This window comes from Pristiophorus japonicus, chromosome 15, assembly GCF_044704955.1.
Source record: "Pristiophorus japonicus isolate sPriJap1 chromosome 15, sPriJap1.hap1, whole genome shotgun sequence".
NCBI lineage: Eukaryota > Metazoa > Chordata > Chondrichthyes > Pristiophoridae > Pristiophorus > Pristiophorus japonicus.
In genome coordinates this window covers 178,010,474-178,029,841 of record NC_091991.1, presented here as the reverse complement: position 1 = coordinate 178,029,841, position 19,368 = coordinate 178,010,474, and the positions used below count along the sequence as shown (strand labels likewise).

The 19,368-nt window shown below is 44.1% G+C and overlaps 2 protein-coding genes across 9 annotated transcripts in view; one reads left to right on the top strand and one right to left on the bottom strand.

The window, feature by feature from the left end:
* Positions 1-2,911, bottom strand: part of drc3 (dynein regulatory complex subunit 3) — a 69,514-nt gene extending 66,603 nt beyond the window's left edge. For both annotated transcript variants that reach the window (XR_011596857.1, XM_070901358.1), the window contains exon 1: positions 2,769-2,911. The gene's annotated coding sequence lies outside the window, so the exon portion shown is untranslated. The remainder of the gene's footprint in view (positions 1-2,768) is intronic.
* A 292-nt stretch (positions 2,912-3,203) lies between these two features.
* tom1l2 (target of myb1 like 2 membrane trafficking protein) overlaps positions 3,204-19,368 on the top strand; it is a 59,365-nt gene continuing 43,200 nt past the window's right edge. For all 7 annotated transcript variants that reach the window (XM_070901355.1, XM_070901353.1, XM_070901352.1 and 4 more), the window contains exon 1: positions 3,204-3,301. In XM_070901355.1, the coding sequence (XP_070757456.1) occupies positions 3,205-3,301 (97 nt within the window). In that variant the 5' untranslated portion in view covers position 3,204. The remainder of the gene's footprint in view (positions 3,302-19,368) is intronic.

The window sequence follows — 19,368 nt, the reverse complement described above, 5'->3', positions numbered from 1 at the left end:
TAACCGCGTAGTGCTACCCAGAAAGGGCAGGGAGACGTTCATCTCGGATCTCCACAGCACGCACCCGGGTATAGTAATGATGACAGCGATAGCCAGATCCCACATGTGGTGGCCCGGTATCGACTTAGAGTCCTGTGTACGGCAATGCAGCGTGTGTGCTCAGTTGAGCAACGCACCCAGAGAGGCACCACTAAGTTTGTGGTCCTGGCCCTCCAGACCATGGTCGAGGATCCATGTTGACTATGCAGGCCCGTTTCTCGGTAAAATGTTCCTGGTGGTGGTGGATGCTTTTTCAAAATGGATTGAATGTGAAATAATGTCGGGAAGCACCGCCACCGCCACCATTGAAAGCCTGAGGGCCATGTTTGCCACCCACGGCCTGCCTGACATACTGGTCAGTGACAACGGGCCATGTTTCACCAGTGCCGAATTTAAAGAATTCATGACCCACAATGGGATCAAACATGTCACCTCAGCCCCGTTTAAACCAGCCTCCAATGGGCAGGCAGAGCGGGCAGTACAAACCATCAAACAGAGCCTTAAACGAGTCACAGAAGGCTCACTCCAAAGCCGCCTGTCCCAAGTACTGCTCAGCTACCGCACGAGACCCCACTCGCTCACATGGGTGACCCCGGCTAAGTGACTCATGAAAAGGACACTTAAAACCAGACTCTCGCTGGTTCACCCCAACCTGCATGATCAGGTAGAGAGCAGGCGGCAGCAACAAAATGTAAACGCTGGTCGTGCCACTGTGTCACAGGAAATTGATCTGAATGACCCTGTGTATGTGCTAAACTATGGACATGGTTCCAAGTGGATCATGGGCACAGTGATAGCTAAAGAAGTGAATAGGGTGTTTGTAGTCAAACTAGACAATGGACAAATTTGCAGAAAGCATCAAACGAGGCTGCGGTTCACAGACTGCCCTGAACAACCCACAGCAGACACCACCTTTTTCGAGCCCACAACACACACCCAAAGGATCAACGACACCACGCCGGACCAGGAAATCGAACCCATCACGCCCAACAGCCCAGCAAGGCTAGGCTCAACTAGCAGTCCTGCAGGGCCAACCACACGCCAGCCCAGCGAGGGCACAGCCAACACACCAGAACAGACATTTGTACCGAGGCGGTCCATCAGGGAAAGAAAGGCTCCCGAGTGCCTCACCTTGTAAATAGTTTTCACTTTGACTTTGGGGCGGTGGGGTGGAGGGGAGTGTTGTGTATCTGTAAAGCATGTACTCCCATGTTCCGCCACCAGGGAGCTCATCCCCTGAAGTCCCAAGGGATCCCAGCATCCCTTGGGAGCACTGTATATAAGCCGGCCCCTAAGGCCTGTTCCTCACTCTGGAGTGTCTGATTAAAGACTGAGGTCACTGTTACTTTAACCTCCCTGTGTGCAGCCTCATCTGTGTTAGGAACACAATAGGAAGAACCAAAGGCGACATGAGAAAAAACTTTCTTATGCAGCGAGTGGTTAGAATCTGGAATTCACTGCCTGAAAGGGTGGTGAAGGCAGATTGAATTGTGGCTTTCAAAAGGGAATTGGATAAGTACCTGAAGGAAAACAATTTGCAGGGCTACAGGGAAAGGATGAGGGATTGGGACCAGCTAATGTGCTCTTGCAGAGAGCCAGCACAAGCTTGATGGGCCGAATGGCCTCCTTCTGTGCTACAACCATTCTATGATTCTATGACCCTTCCACTGTCCCTAATTTGTCACATGGCTTATTTATTGGATGAGCAGAAATTTTTTCCAACTAAATATTGGGAAGACCGAAGCCATTGCCTTTGGTTCCCGCCACAAGCTCCGTTCCCTAGCTACCAACTTCATCCCTCTCCCTGGAAACTGTCTGATGCTGAACCGGACTGTTCGCAAACTTGCTGTCATAGTTGAATGAGATGAAGTTCCCACCACATATCCACTCCATCACCAAGGCTGCCTACTTCTACTTCTGTTACATCGCCAGACTCCTACCCTGCCTCAACTCATCTGCTGCTGAAACCCTCATCGATGCATTTTTTAGTTCTAAACTTGACTATTCCAACGTTCTCCTGGCTGGCCGGCCGGCCGGCCATCTTCCACCATCCATAAACTTGAGCTCATTCAATACTCTGCTACCCATACCTTAAGTCGTACCAAGTTCCTTTCACCCATCATCCCTGTGCTTGTTCACCTACATTGGCTCCTGGTCCAGCAACACCTCAATTTTAAAATTCTCAACCTTGTTTTCAAATCCCTCCATATCTCTGTAACATCCTCCAGCCCAACAACAGTCCGAGAGCTCTGCACTCCTCCAATGCCTCCTGTGCATCCCCGATTTTTATCGCTTCACCCTTGCCGGCTGTGCCTTCAGCTGCCTAGGCCCTAAACTTTGAAATTCCCTCCCTAAACCTGTCCATTTCTCTCTCCTCATTTAAGATGCTCCTTAAAACTTACCTTAGGGAGCTCTGGAACTCCCTGCCTAAACATCTCCGCCTCTCTTTCCTCCTTCAAGACGCTCCTTAAATCATACCTCTTTGACCAAGCTTTTGCTCATCTGTGTTAACATCTCCTTATGTGGCTTGGTGTCAAATTTTGTTTGATGGCATACCTGAGAAACGCTTTGGGATGCTTTACTACATTAAAGGCACTATATAAATGCAAGTTCTTGTTGCAAATAACAGGTGAACTCTCCTGTCACTGACACCTACCTGTAAATTGAAAAATTAATGAAGACATAATCACTTGATATTTAAAATCTGTGGGGTTAGAATCAATACTTGCCTTCCCCGTTGTTTTATTTTATTAATTTGACTGGAATTAACCATCTCGTGTATTTCTCCTGCCTGGGCCCAGGCTTCTCTCGGTTGCTAGGATAAACATCACGTGACTGAAGCAGCATCATCTGGATTTCGCAGTGAGGTTGAATGAGTAATTTTTTTAATTGTACAAAAAATAATATTTTAAATTAAAAAAAACAAGCGACTTAAAACATAATTTTAACGGAGAGGAGGGTGGGCAAAATAATTATCCCCTTTTTCGTTAAAGGTGAAGGCGAACTAACTTGATGAAAGGTTTGATTGATGTGAATGTTGGCCAATAGAAGTAACGAAGAAGCTGCGGCGTGCGGGCCGCCAGCCAATCGGAGTGGAGATAGAGGGCGGGCCGGGCAGGGCCGGGGGCGTGTCCGCGCCATCAAGCTGGGTTGAGGGTGGAGGGGATGTCACCGGCGTCCATTGGATGCTCGCGGGGGGGAAGCGTCAAGATGGAGTTCTTCATCGGGAATCCGTACAGTACTCCCGTCGGACAATGTATAGGTGAGCGCCTCACCCCGCACCGTCAGCCCACCTCGCTTTGTCACCCTGTACATTATTCCTGAAGTAAAAAAAAATGAGCATGTTTGTTTGTTGTTTTTAAAATCAATCCCCTCACGAGGATGTCGCGTCATCTTTTTGGCATTTAATTTGCTTCTGGGTCTTTCTGGATTTTAGTCCTGGTTTTTTTTTCTCAATAAAAATAACGAGGAAAGTACTCATCAACATTAGAGTGTTAAAATATTCTTTTCAGGGTGACGCATGTCGTCAGGGTGCGGGTGTCCGCCCAAAAGAGAAATGTTTGTTTACATTTTTTTGCAATGTCATTCGAAATCTAAACGGCCTAAAGTGATTTTTTTATATATATATCAAGTTTTGCAACTACTTAAGCGGTTGTGAGGAATGGAGTTTAGGAGCAATCAGATTGCCCTCTCCGCCTTGGTCCTTGTTGGATGCTGGTCGTTCCTGACACCAGCTTGAACCGTTTGTGTCAGTGCATTCTTTTAGTCGTTTTGATTTTATTCTTCTACTTATGTCAACTTTACCACGAAGCGTAATTCGTATCGGTGTAGAAGGTGAATGAACGCAAGCGCTCATCCAAGATTAGAATTGCAACATGTCATTCGTTTGCTCCCTCCCAATCTTGAGAAATCCTGAGTCGTTGCAAAATGTATTGCAAGATGTCAAGCGTTTGGATGATTTGACGGGATATAAACTAAAGAGCGGGTCCAAAAAGCCTAAAGCAAAGACGACTGTACCCTTCAGTGATCTTGTTTTGGCTGGTTGCTTCAAGGTACCACCAACCTTGGTGCACTTATCAATGAGCTTTAATCAGCACCACAACCGTGATACAGGATGCAAACGTATACAATTTTCCTTTTTCCCCTCCCCCCAAATTAAGGCATTCAAATCTGTTAACTAATACATCAAAATGAATACTTTAACAATATCTGTTGTGCTACACATTTCAATGGAATTGTTGTATATTATGTCAGCAAGATGCATAATTAATAACTTGCTATATTTTTATGATCAGTGTGATGTAAATGGGTACAGTTTAAAGGAAGTGCATATTTTTAGAGCTTTATGGGATGTTTTTAGATTTTAAATGCAAATTTTGTGTCCTCATTCTGTTGTTTGGGAGTGTTTAAGAGTTTTAAAAAAAAAGTCATAGTTTAAAAAAAACATCTTTTCTCCTCGTAGTCTTGCTATGCTGTGCACCACGCCTAATTGTGAGGGCTGGTGGGGAATTAAACTGACTCCAGGCCACTCCCTGGGACACTAACCTGCTTTGTCACAGTGCAAAATGACAGTGTTGGATTTGTGTCAGCTGTCACATACTGTGCTGGATCCAAACTGTAGCCGGTGGTAAAAGAACAGTGTTAGCTACTCAACCCATTGATCCCCTATGGAGCAGTATTTCAATTCTTCTCTATCTCTGCTACAGGTACAGCTTTGTGAGAAATTGTGGACACTAATTTGCATTGCACTAGGTGACACACCTTGTCAGTGCTCCACCACATCATAAAAATTGCCATTCTAAACTTACAGATGTAATTGCTTAGAGATTCTCTAATCTGAAGGGAGATTTCCTATTTTTTGCCAATTTGCTCCCACATCATCTGAAGCTGTTGACTCTTTACTAGGATATGGTTCCACAGGTGCAGTCACCCTCCCATACTGCCACTCAAGTGCTCATTGTTCATGAGACTTGATGGTGAGTATTGGCAGGCTTTCTGGCTGTTCAGGTCCTTGCCTTGCTTCTGCACATGCATGCACTTCCAGTGGGGGCGAGTGGCTAGTAATTAGGAGCGGAAGACTGGACAGCTTTTCCCCCTCTAACCCAGGAATGCTGATGTTGTTAGATCTCTTAATTTCCAATGAAATACGAACTCCGATGGTAGTTTTAACTTCTTTAATCTTGGCAGAGAGCAACAATCTGCTGGCTGATTGCCAGTTCCTTTGTCTTACTGAAACCACATGGTCAAAATGGCTGTATTTATACTTGGATCAATTTACAGAAAAGAACTCGCCTTCTTTCACCTTATTGGCTCAATTGAAAGTCTTTTAACATTTTAATTGGCTCGCTACCCAAGGTCCGAAAATGTCAAGTTGATTGATGATTTAATGCAATGTGGCCTGTGTTTTTTTCACAGCCTGTCTAAATGCAGCCTGTTTGAATTCTCTATCAATCCCCCCTTTGATTCTTTCACAAACTGTATCATAAAACATCAGGTATCACTGGTTAAACATTCTACAAAATTATTTCACACATGTTAATAGAGTTTCCTTCTAAAATTTGTTGATGTGTTTCGCCACATGTCCGGACTAGTAGCTTCCACACAAATTTACACCAACCCGAGTTCCATCATGGCCACAATGGAAGTCTGGTTTTAGTAAGTTAATTAACCTTATTCCAATTTAATCCAAATCAATATCTTAATTCAACCAGTAAACCACCTTTCCTTAAGCATAACATACACCTGTGCCACGTACAGATGGTCTGCTGGGACCTGCAAGGTGTCTCTCCTGCGGGACAGCAGCTACAGCTGCCTGGTCGCAACAATATTTAATCAACATAAACAAACAATATAAAAGTAAAAGGTATTTACATGTAATTCCCTTGCTACCCTACTATTTCCCTTTGGTGCAGAGGGTCGGCTAGTAAGAAGTAGGCCTATGCCTAAAATACCTACAATCAATACTACAGTAAATTTATACATTTTCGCGAAAAGTAATTGTCCTTATTAGATTTCAGCTTCAGTTACGGGTGCTCGTTTAACGTGTGAAGCGTGGATCCAGGCTTTCTTTCCTTGGACTTTAACAGCTGCCTGGGTGGTCAATAACACTTGATAAGGTCCCTCCCACTTGGCACCCAAAGGTTCTTTATGCAACTTTTTCACATACACCCAGACTCCCGGGATGATGTCGTGTCCTCCTTCGGGTGGATTACCCCATGCTGCCGATACCTGTCGGGAAACAGAACTAATAGCATTGGTTAAGTTCTGACAGTATGATAAGAGTGTCACTCATTAAGTGAACATCAGCTTTCCGTAAATCAATAGTTCCTGGCAGCGACATGGGTTTTCCTGTTATAATTTCAAATGGGCTAAGATCTGTAGTTCTGTTCGGGGTTGCCCTAATGCTACATAGCACTATTGGTAGTGCCTGGGGCCATGGTGTTCCTTCTTGGTGATATTTGGCAAGCCGTTGTTTCAGAGTTCAATTCATTCGCTCTACTTGTCCTGATGATTGTGGATGATAAGGACAGTGTAAATCCCACGTAATGTTCAGTAACCCACAGACTTCTTGGCAGACAGAACCTGTGAAGTGTGTTCCCTGATCTGAGTCAATGTTACTCAGGACTCCCCATCGGGGAATGTAATCCTTACACAAGACCTTTGCAGTGTGATTGGCTGTGGCTCTTTTAGTTGGGACAGCTTCTACCCATCTAGAGAATCTGTCGACCATGACAAGAATGTTAATGTATCCTTGGCATAAAGGAAGAGATATATAATCAACCTGCAGATGCTGGAATGGTCCGACAGGGGCAGGGGGCCTCAGTTGGGGCGTTACCGTGATGGGTCCAGAATTATTTTTCTGGCAGACCACACAGCGGTCTGTTACCAGCTGGGCATGTTTTTTAAATCCCCGACCCCACCAGCTTTTCTGGAACCGTGCCGTCATCTGTTGTGAGGCCAAGTGTCCCCACGAGTGGATCTGTTGGGCTAAAAAAGGCATAAGCGCTTGTGGCGCGACTGGCTTGTCGGTAACTCTTTGTCTCCAGACACCATCTTCGCATAGCTTCATTCCTGCCTCGATCCATGTCCATTTTTCCTCTCTGGAGCACTCGCCTTGCATTGTTTGAAGGTCTCGTGTCAGAGTCCTGAGTGCTTTCAATCTGCACATCTGTGTTGGTTCTTCTGGAGGAACGCCCTGTGAGGCGGCATCTTTAGCTGCCTGGTCGGCTAGGGAATTTCCCTGTGCTTCTGTAGTATTTTCCTTGGTATGGGCCTTGCACTTCAGGATGGACACTTTCTGAGGTAATTGTATGGCCTCCAATAAGTCTCGGACGACTTTTCCATTTCGGATAGGTGTACCAGCAGCAGTGAGGAATCCTCTTTTCTGCCATAACATACCAAAGTCGTGAGCGATTCCAAAAGCATAACGCGAATCTGTGTAGATATTAGCTGTCTGTCCTTCTGCTATTCGACATGCTTCTGACAGGGCCCGTAACTCGGCCTGTTGTGCTGACGTTCCTGAGGGTAAACGTCCTTTTGCCACTACCTCATATAAGGTTGTAACTGCCCATCCTGCTTTTCTGGTACCATTGTCAACAAAGGAGGAACCATCTGTAAACAGGATGAGGTCTGGGTTGTGCAGAGGCTCCTCTGCTGCTAAGGCTGCTTCTTCTGTTTCTTTTAAAATCTCCACGCAGTCATGCTCTTCACATTCTCCCCCCTCTTGCTCCCTCGATTCTGACATCGGGAGCATAATTGCGGGATTAACCAGGCTGGCCCGGATGATATGGAGATTAGGAGCTTCCAAAACTGCTGTCCAGCGGGTCCATCTTGCTGCTGTTACCTGAGACATTCTATTCATAGACAGCAAAGCGTGTACGGTGTGGGGACACTTGACAATCAGCTTTTGGTCGAGGACTAGACCCGCAGTGATCATTACCGCTCGACATGTAGCTTCCATGGCCCTTAGGCAACTTCCCCATCCGAGGGCTACCGCATCCAGTTTTGCCGAATAATAGCCAATAGGTCTTTGCCGATCCCCATGTTCTTGTCAGTATAGCTGTCATATATCCTTCTTTCTCATGAACAAACAGGGTAAATGGCTTACCACTGTTGGGGACTCCCAGAGCCGGTGCCGAACACAAAGCCTTTTTCAAACTCAGGAAGGCCTCTTGCTGTTCTTTAGTGAGGGTGATGGCTTCTTTAGAGGCACGTTTCCCCTTTAAAATATCATTCAGTGGCTGAGCAAGCTGTGTGAAGGAGTCAATCCAATTTCTGTTAAAGTTACACAATCCCAAAAAAGACCGTAGTTCCTGAACAGTGGTGGGTTTTTTAGCAGCCCGAATGGCTGCAGTTCTATCCTGGGTAAGTTCTCTTTCCTTGTGAAATCTTTTGTCCCAGGTATACAACCTCTTCTTGGGATATTTGTGCTTTGTCGATGCTGGCTTTATGTCCTTTCAGCCAAAGGTGATCCAGCAAAGCTCGTAAATCTTGTTCATGCTGTTCTTCCGTGTTTGAAGCTAGCAGGATATCGTCTACATATTGGATGACTGTGGATGACAGGGGAGGTAATTCTCGCAAATGGCTTTGTAAAGCCATGTGGAATACCGTAGGGCTGTTGTGGAAACCCTGCGGTAACCGGGTCCAAGTATACTGTTGTCCTTGAACAGTGAAAGCAAACCACTGTCGAACCTCCGGTGCCAGAGGCACCGACCAAAATCCGTTGGCCATATCTATAACCGAGAAATATTTATGTTCCGGTTTGAGGACATTAAAAATGGTGGAGGGATCTGCGACCAAAGGAGCTTTTTGATCAATACACTGGTTAGCTTTCCTATAATCGACAGTCAAACGCCAAGTCTCATTAGATTTCTGTACCGGCCACACGGGGCTATTGGAGGAGCTATGTGTTTTAATAAGCACCCCTTGTTTCTCCAATTGCTGAATAACCGGTAAGATTCCCGCGATGGCAGTTGGACTGATGGGATACTGTTTAGTGCATGGAGGCTTGGTCCCTATAAATGACGCAGGCTCCATCTGGAGTAGGCCACAATCTTTCTTATCTTTAGCCCATATCGGGTGTTCCTTCAATTCTTCTTTCTTCAAAGTTCTAATTGACCATGTCACCCGACCATCCTCGAAATGCAACGATGAATCTATTTGGATTAGAACGTCCATTCCCAAAAGGGGTTGATCTACTGGGCCTATCCAGACCGGTGTGGTTATTTCATGTGGACCCAGCCCTATAAGTACCGGTGTTGTCCTTTTAATTTCCATTTTATGGCCTCCAACTCCATAGGCTGTACGTGCCCAACCATCCAACGGCAAAAAGTCTCCATATTGTAGGGGTAAGCATGTTAATTCCGCCCCTGTGTCTAAAAGACAGTCCACATCCTTATCATCCACCCTCACAGTTATATATAGCCCATCTCCCCTTTGTTGTATTAGTGCGAGGAGGGGGGCCAGGGTGGGCTCTAATCGTTTTTTGCTATCCCAAGTAACTCCTGTTGTTGTATTGTCAGTCGCTTAAATGCTTCTATGAGGTTGTTATCTTGTGACAAGCCTGGCTTGTTGGCTGAATTGTATCCCTGGCTGCGTCCTCTTCCCCAGCCACGACCTTGCTGTTTTTCCCTGCATGTCTTGGCCCAGTGACCTTCTTTCCCACAATAATGACATTTTCCGGGTAATTTTCCTAATGACTGTTTATCGGAATCCTGGGATTTCCATCCCATAGCCTGTACAACTCGGAATTTAGTTCCCATATCCCGATCTAATTGGTTACATCGATCCACCAATGCTGCAAAGGTAGTTCCTCTACCTTCCCAGTCCGGTAACACTACCTTAAGCATTTTGGACAGTTCTGGCTTTAGACCTGCCACGAAAGCTGCTTTCAGGGGTCCAAACGCTTGTTCATCCATTTCCTCATCCGTATTATTCATACCCGAATGTTCTAGCCACGTGCATCTAAACCGCTCGTCATACTCCAGGACCTCCTCTGTTCCTTTCTGTTGGCAAGCTGCAATTTTTCCCCAGTCTGTCTTAGCTGGACTGAAGGCTTGCAGCCAGTGTTGAATCGCCTCCCATCCTGCATCTAATTCTTGCTCATTCTGCCCCAAAGCTTCATCTACCTTGTCGTGCAATTTTCTTCCCTGTGTTTTTGGCACCATTATGGTCAAAATTTGCACTCCGTCCCAGGGATGAAGTTGATATATATTTCTTAAGCGGTCCAATTGGTCCCACGTTTTTACTCCCCCCTTTCTTTGGATTGGGCAATTCCTTGGATCATTTATCAATTTTCTCTGGGTCTGCCGGAGCATGAACTAAGTATTCTGCATACACCCTTCTCTTTGTTTTTTTGGTTCCGCCCTCATAGAAACATAGAAAATAGGTGCAGGAGTCGGCCATTCGGCCCTTCTAGCCTGCACCGCCATTCAATGAGTTCATGGCTGAACATTCAACTTCAGTACCCCATTCTTGCTTTCTCGCCATACCCCTTGATCCCCCTAGTAGTAAGGACCTCATCTAACTCCTTTTTGAATATATTTAGTGAATTTGCCTCAACAACTTTCTGTGGCAGAGAATTCCACAGGTTCATCACTCTCTGGGTGAAGAAGTTCCTCCGCATCTCGGTCCTAAATGGCTTACCCCTTATCCTTAGACTGTGACCTCTGGTTCTGGACTTCCCCAACATTGGGAACATTCTTCCTGCATCTAACCTGTCTAACCCCGTCAGAATTTTAAACGTTTCTATGAGGTTCCCTCTCATTCTTCTGAACTCCAGTGAATACAAGCCCAGTTGATCCAGTCTTTCTTGATAGGTCAGTCCCGCCATCCCGGGAATCAGTCTGGTGAACCTTCGCTGCACTCCCTCAATAGCAAGAATGTCCTTCCTCAGGTTAGGACTGTACACAATACGCCAGGTGTGGCCTCACCAATGCCCTGTACAACTGTAGCAACACCTCCCTGCCCCTGTACTCAAATCCCCTTGCTATGAAGGCCAACATGCCATTTGCTTTCTTAACCGCCTGCTGCACCTGCATGCTAACCTTCAATGACTGATGTACCATGACACCCAGGTCTCTTTGCACCTCCCCTTTTCCTAATCTGTCACCATTCAGATAATAGTCTGTCTCTCTGTTTTTACCACCAAAGTGGATAACCTCACATTTATCCACATTATACTTCATCTGCCATGCATTTGCCCACTCACCTAACCTATCCAAGTCGCTCTGCAGCCTCACAGCATCCTCCTCGCAGCTCACACTGCCACCCAACTTAGTGTCATCCGCAAATTTGGAGATACTACATTTAATCCCCTCATCTAAATCATTAATGTACAGTGTAAACAGCTGGGGCCCCAGCACAGAACCTTGCGGTACCCCACTAGTCACTGCCTGCCATTCTGAAAAGTACCCATTTACTCCTACTCTTTGCTTCCTGTCTGACAACCAGTTCTCAATCCATGTCAGTACACTACCCCCAATCCCATGTGCTCTAACTTTGCACATCAATCTCTTGTGTGGGACCTTGTCGAACGCCTTCTGAAAGTCCAAATATACCACATCAACTGGTTCTCCCTTATCCACTCTACTGGAAACATCCTCAAAAAATTCCAGAAGATTTGTCAAGCATGATTTCCCTTTCACAAATCCATGCTGACTTGGACCTATCATGTCACCTCTTTCCAAATGCACTGCTATGACATCCTTAATAATTGATTCCATCATTTTACCCACTACCGATGTCAGGCTGACCGGTCTATAATTCCCTGTTTTCTCTCTCCCTCCTTTTTTAAAAAGTGGGGTTACATTGGCTACCCTCCACTCCATAGGAACTGATCCAGAGTCAATGGAATGTTGGAAAATGACTGTCAACGCATCCACTATTTCCAAGGCCACTTCCTTAAGTACTCTGGGATGCAGTCCATCAGGCCCTGGGGATTTATCGGCCTTCAATCCCATCAATTTCCCCAACACAATTTCCCGACTAATAAGGATTTCCCTCAGTTCCTCCTCCTTACTAGACCCCCTGACCCCTTTTATAACCGGAAGGTTGTTCGTGTCCTCCTTCGTGAATACCGAACCAAAGTACTTGTTCAATTGGTCTGCCATTTCTTTGTTCCCCGTTATGACTTCCCCTGATTCTGACTGCAGGGGACCTACGTTTGTCTTTACTAACCTTTTTCTCTTTACATATCTATAGAAACTTTTGCAATCCGTCTTAATGTTCCCTGCAAGCTTCTTCTCATACTCCATTTTCCCTGCCCTAATCAAACCCTTTGTCCTCCTCTGCTGAGTTCTAAATTTCTCCCAGTCCCCAGGTTCACTGCTATTTCTGGCCAATTTGTATGCCACTTCCTTGGCTTTAATACTATCCCTGATTTCCCTTGATAGCCACGGTTGAGCCACCTTCCCTTTTTTATTTTTATGCCAGACAGGAATGTACAATTGTTGTAGTTCATCCATGCGGTCTCTAAATGTCTGCTATTGCCCATCCACAGTCAACCCCTTAAGTATCATTTGCCAATCCATCCCAGCCAATTCACGCCTCATACCTTCAAAGTTAGCCTTCTTTAAGTTCTGGACCATGGTCTCTGAATTAACTGTTTCATTCTCCATCCCAATGCAGAATTCCACCATATTATGGTCACTCTTCCCCAAGGGGCCTCGCACAACGAGATTGTTAATTAATCCTCTCTCATTACATAACACCCAGTCTAAGATGGCCTCCCCCCTAGTTGGTTCCTCGACATATTGGTCTCTTCTGATTTGACTACAACTCGTCTTTTTTTAAACGGGGCAAAGCGCACCCCTAATTCTTCATCATCCTCTGACACTGTATTGTCGGAGGATTCAGAAACCGTATCTATTCCTCGGTCGTGTCTTCGGGTTTGCGCTTTTAATTTATCCAAACATGGGTACCCTGGGAATTGATCAATACATTTTCCTTTTCCTATTACTGTCTCTTGACCTAATGATTTTTTCCATTTAAGATCTTTAACTTCAGCTTCCAGCTTTTCAAGTTCAAGCTTTTTCTGTCGCAGCTGTGCACAAACAGCTTGCAATTGATCCTTTGTACTGGTCAGTTCTCGATCATGTTGGGAACGCATTATAATTTCATTCCAGTTTCGGATCTGGCCCATCACCGCTAGGGACCATCTAGTTCGCTCTTTATTTTTCATACGGGTCGTTTTTCCCCAGACCCTTTTAATCTCGTCCCAGGACCATTGTCCTTTGGAGGTTCCGTACTTTTGTTTGATCTTAATACAGCTTTTAGATAAGTTGAATTGTTGCTCTATGTATTCTTTCAACTGTTCGAGAATTAAATCTAGCGAAACTTCAGGTGGTGCCTGCCCACCTTTAACAGTTGTAGGCAATTCTTTGTTCTTATCTCCTGCTGCCATTATACTGAGTTCTTTACTGGGGTCTCGAGTCGTAGGCTTGCTAGCCGATCAATAGATCAGTGATTAATTAACTAACACACCGCCGAAGTTTAGACGTCTATGGGACCTCGAGCCGACTACCAACTGGAGGGTTCGCAAACCGGAGGCTTTCGGAATCGCGTAGAAGGAGAGGCGAATTTAGACTTTTGACCGAGGACTTTTTTTTAAAAAAAGAGGTGTCCTTACCTCAGTATGTAGGTCCGATGTCCAAAATTCAGTTTCTTTCCTCAGCGACCCTGCTCGCAGCGCCAAAATTGTTAGATCTCTTAATTTCCAATGAAATACAAACTCCGATGGTCGTTTTAACTTCTTTAATCTTGGCAGAGAGCAACAATCTGCTGGCTGATTGCCAGTTCCTTTGTCTTACTGAAACCACATGGTCAAAATGGCTGTATTTATACCTGGATCAATTTACAGAAAAGAACTCGCCTTCTTTGACCTTATTGGCTCAATTGAAAGTCTTTTAACGTTTTAATTGGCTTGCTACCCAAGGTCCGAAAATGTCAAGTTGATTGATGACTTAATGCAATGTGGCCTGTGTTTTTTTTTCACAGCCTGTCTAAATGCAGCCTGTTTGAATTCTCTATCAGATGTCAATTGTAGTTTAGATTAGCTAACGTTACACTGGTGTGCAACATTTATAGTCTGCATGACTTGTTCATCTATTGTAAAAGCTTACTTTTCTGAGACTCTAGTTTTATATAGAATGTGCCTTTTAGAATATATTCAGACGTCGTGTGTTAACATGAAGGCAGTGCAGAGCAAAGACTTTCAAAATTCATTTGTGTGCTTTGGTTAAAGTTTTAATGTGAAGACTTGCAAATGTCCAAATATAGCAACCGTGTTTCTGTTTCTATACTTCGTAAAAATAAATTTTCTTCAAAATACAGTGCTTTTGTGGTCTATATCACTGAATTTAGATTTCAATAAAGGGGCATGGCTAAGAAGTTTGCAAATGATACAAAAATTGACCATGTGGTTGATAAGGAAGAAAGACTTGCATTTACCAGTGAAGTACTTTTTGAAGTATTGTCACTGTTGTAATGTGGCTGACAATTTGTGCTCAGCAAGCTCCCACAAACAGCAATGTAATAATGATCAGATAACCTGTTTTTTTTTTAAAGTGATGTTTATGGAGAGATAAATATTGGCTAGGACACTGGGGATAACTCCCCTGCTCTTCTTTGAAATAGTGCCACAGGACCATTTAAGTCCACCTGAGAGAACAGACAGAGCCTCGGTTTAATGTCGTCAGATGGGCAGAAAAATGGCACATGGAACTCAGTCCGGAGAAGTGTGAGATAATACATTTGGGGAGGGCTAACAAGGCAAGGGAATACACAATAAATTGTAGGATACTGAGAAGTTGTATAGGAACAGAGGGATCTTGGAGTGCATATCCACAAATCCCTGAAGGTAGCAGGACAGGTAGATAAGGTGGTTAAGAAGGCATAAGTGGGATACTTTGTTTTATTAGCCGAGGTATAGAATATAAGAGCAGGGAGGTTATGCCAGAACTGCACAAAACACTAGTTAGCCTACAGCTACAGTACTGCGTGCAGTTCGGGTCACTATATTACAAGGAAGATGTGATTGCACTGGAGAGGATACAGAGGAGATTTACGAGGATGTTGCTAGGACTGGAGAATTTTAGCTATGAGGAAAGATTGGTAGGCTGGAGTTGTTTTCTTCTGAACAGAGGAGGCTGAGGGAGACTTGATTGAGCTGTATAAAATTATGAGGGGCCAAGATCGTGGATTGGAAGCATTTATTTCTAATAGCAGAGAAGTCAATAACCAGGGGAAATAGATTTAAAGTAATTGGTAGAATGATTAGAGGGAAGTTGAGAAGAAATGTTTTCACCTAGAGTGGTGGGGGTCTGGAACTCACTGCCTGAAAGGTTGGCAGAGGCAGAACCCCTCATTGCATTGAAGTGCCGTAACTCGCAAGACTATGGACCAAGAACTGGAAAGTGAGATTAGGCTGAATAGCTCTTTTTCGACCGGCGCAGGCACGATGTGCCGAATAGCCCCTTCTGTGCCGTAAATCTTTGATTCTATGAATAAGTATGGATTCTTGAAAGCACGTCCTCAAGATTTACCCAAGTGCTTCACAGCCAATGAATTACGTTTGAAGTGTGCTGTGTACTCAGTTGTGGGGGAAAAAAGGCAAATGTGCCTATCATTGTGCTCCGAGCTAAGAACATAAGAAATAGGAGCAGGAGTAGGCCATACAGCCCCTCGAGCCTGCTCCGCCATTTAATACGATCATGGACTCTGGTCCACTTCCCTGCCCGCTCCCCATAACCCTTTATTCACTTATCGGTTAAGAAACTGTCTGTCTATCTCAAATTTATTTTTCCAGCTTCCACAGCTCTCGGGCACCGAATTCCACATATTTACAACCCTCGGAGAAAAAATTCCTCCTCATCTCAGTTTTAAATGGGCAGCCCCTTATTCTAAGATCATGCCGTCTAGTTCTAGTCTCCCCCATCAGTGGAAACATCCTCTCTGCATCCACCTTGTCAAGCCCCCTCATAATCTTATACGTTGCGATATGATCACCTCTCATTCTTCTGAATTCTAATGAGTAGAGGCCCAACCTACTCAACCTTTCCTCATAAGTCAACCTCCTCATTTCTGGAATCAACCTCGTGAACCTTCTCTGAACTGCCTCCCACAACCTGAAACGGTAACTGTTTCTCTCTCCACAGATGCTGCCTGACCTGCTGAGTATTTCCAGCATTTTCTGTTTTTATTTCAGATTTGCAGCATTGGCAGTATTTTGCTGATGTGGGAAATAGAAAATTCCCAGTGGTAAAGTTTGGGGATGAATTGATATTCCCCAATGAGAATGTAAGTTGTGAGAAGGATGCCAAGGGGCTTCAAAGGGATATAGAAAGACTAAGTGAGTAGGCAAGAACATGGTATATGGAATATAAGGTGGAGAAATATAAAGTTATCCACTTTGGTATGAAAATAGAAAACTGAGTATTTTTTAAATGGTGAGTGGCTGGCAAATGTTGGTGTTCAGAGGGACCTGTGTGTCCTTCTATACGAATCACTGAAAGTTAACATGCAGGTACAGCAAGCAATTAGAAAAGCAAATGGTATGCTGGCCTTTATTACGAGAGGATTTGAGTACAAGAGTCAAGGCGTCTTACTGCAATTATATAGAACACTGTTGAGACCACATCTGGAGTATTGTGTACAGTTTTGCCACAGAGGAAGTGCAGCAAAGGTTCACCAGACTGATTCCTGGGATGGGGGGAAAAGTCCTATGAGAAGAGATTGAGTAGAGTAGGACTATATTCTCTAGAGTTTAGAAGAATGAGAGGAGGTGATCTCATTGAAACATATACATTTCTTACGGGGCTTGACCGGGTAGATGCAGGGAGGATGTTTCCTCTGGCCAGGGAGTCTAGAACCAGGGGTCACAGTCTCAGAATAAGGGGTCGACCATTTAGGACTGAGATGAGGAGAAATGTCTTCACTCAGAAGGTGGTGAATCTTTGGAACTCTCTACCCCAGAGGGCTGTGGAGGCTCAGTCGTTGAGTATATTCAGGACAGAGATCGATAGATTTTTGGATATTAAGGGAATCCAGGGATATGGGGATAATGCAGGAAAGTGGAATTGAGGTTCAAAATCCGCCATGGTCTTATTCAATGGTGGAGCAGGCTCAAGGGGCTGAATGGCCTACTCCTGCTCCTATTTCTTATGTTTTTCAAAGGTTGAAGTGGATTTTTTTCATGGCAATGCATAAAAAGGGGGAAAAAATAACTTGCTGCATTCGATCTTGGATCCCTCGAGGTGTGGGTAGGAGATTTATTTAGCATCTAACTTATAGCTGACCCACATAAGCTTGATATTGACACTGGATGCTAAAAAGAATTCTTGTTATGCGGCAGTGATATTCCTCAGTTTGACTAAAACCAGAGTACTAAAGCTTACTGTAAAAAATTCAAGGAAACTCTGAAATTTGTCTCTGCCTCATGAAAGTGATTAAACAAAATTTGATCCAGCATCCGCATTACTCCACATTGACCAGTTGTACTTATGACATTTTACATGATACCCTCATGACTCCCAACAGGACACTGTTGTAGAAAGTATTTGATCATCTATGTCTCTAATATGAATGAATGAGCTTGCATTTATATAGCTCTTTTCGTGACCTTGTGACGTCCCAAAGCACTTCACAGCCAATGAACTATTGTTGAAGTGTAGTTGTATTGTTGTATTGTAGGAAGCTCGGCAGCCAATCTGTGCACAGCAAGGTCCCACAAACAACAATGAGGTAATGACTAGCTAATCTGTTTTAGTGATATTGCATGAAGTATAAATATTGGCCAGAACGCTGGTGAGAACTCGCCTGGTATTCTTCGAAATAGTACCGTGAGATCTTTTACATCCACTAGGGAGGGCAGACAAGCTATCGGTTTAATGTCTCATCCGAAAGATGGCACTTCCTTCAAAACTGCACTGAAGTATCGGCCTAGATTTTGTGCTCAAGTGGGACTTGAACCCACGATCTTCAGATTCCGAGGTGGGAGTGCTACCACTAAGCCACAGCAGACAAAGTCTTCAATCCATTTCTTAACCAAGTACAGTTGTCTGCAAATGAGCACACATTTAACTTTATTTCACAGTGTCGTAAAGTAAATTCTGTGATGTTGGTGCCTCTAGAGATAACTAAAGAGATGGGATTCTCTGGCTTCTCCATGGTCGCACCACCCCAGCATCAAATATACACACAGCTGGTGATGACAGAAACCATTTTAGTTGGATAGAGACATTCTAAATATCCGATCTGTTCATACAGTTCTAGAAAGTTTTCCATTTGCTTATTTTTTTTTATATATAGTTTTTTCTTGGGTCCTTCAGCATATAGTAGCTATGGTGGCATATAGTTTTCCAGGATAGAAATATGTTTGATTTCCAGTAAAGTTACTACTGGTGCCGTAGTATTATGCAACACATCTCCTTCAATGAGTTTGAAGTTATAGTAAGGACGCACTGTTCTCATATATTAGTAAATGTGAAGGAGCTGAAAACAAATGTTAATTTCGCTGGAAGATGATTTCTCTTGCAGTCATTTGCAACTATATTCACCTACCTGTAGATTTTGTAGTTGTCTGCAACTTGTTTATAACTTACAGTAGCAGCATCACAACTGTCAAACCTGCAGTGTGAACAGTTTTGTTGAGGACATGAGTTGTTGTCTACTGCCAAAGGTGACCTAGGAGCGGATATTTGTAAAAAAAAATCCATTACTCGTGATATTAAGAGGTTCTGCTTCAGTGAATTGGGTCCGTGTTCCGCATTTCCAATTTATTATGCCAATGACAAACTTCGGATTTCACTTGGCGGGAAAGAGATTTTATCTGAAATGCCTGCTTCTCGGCTGTCTCTACCAGCATGATAACCAGGCAGGTCTGAAGGCTGTTGTAATTGTACCGAATTTTCTGATTTTAAAAGCGTTCTGTAGCAATTCAGATCCACACAGTTACACATAGCGATTCTTTGCAAACAATGATTCTTGTGCCAGAAATCCTTTAATAATGAAGGCACTTACTCCAGTAAATCTACCTACCAGTTTACAGAAAACAAGGCAACAAATGAATGGAGCTGTACATGGGCCGGAGTATCAGTTGACATGGCTGTGCCTGCCATAGAGCAGACTTTGTCTCATTTCTTTTGGAATTTCCTTGGTTTGTATTAAAAGAAATGAGCATAAAATCAACACGCTGTTGGAAACTTTTATTCTTCCATTGAATCTTTTTGCATCTTTGTTAATAAATGCGACTTATGTTAAAGTATCTCGGTAGCTTGGTTTGTTAGCATCCTTGTTACATAGTGCCAGAAAGCAGGCTGGTGTGCTGGTGAA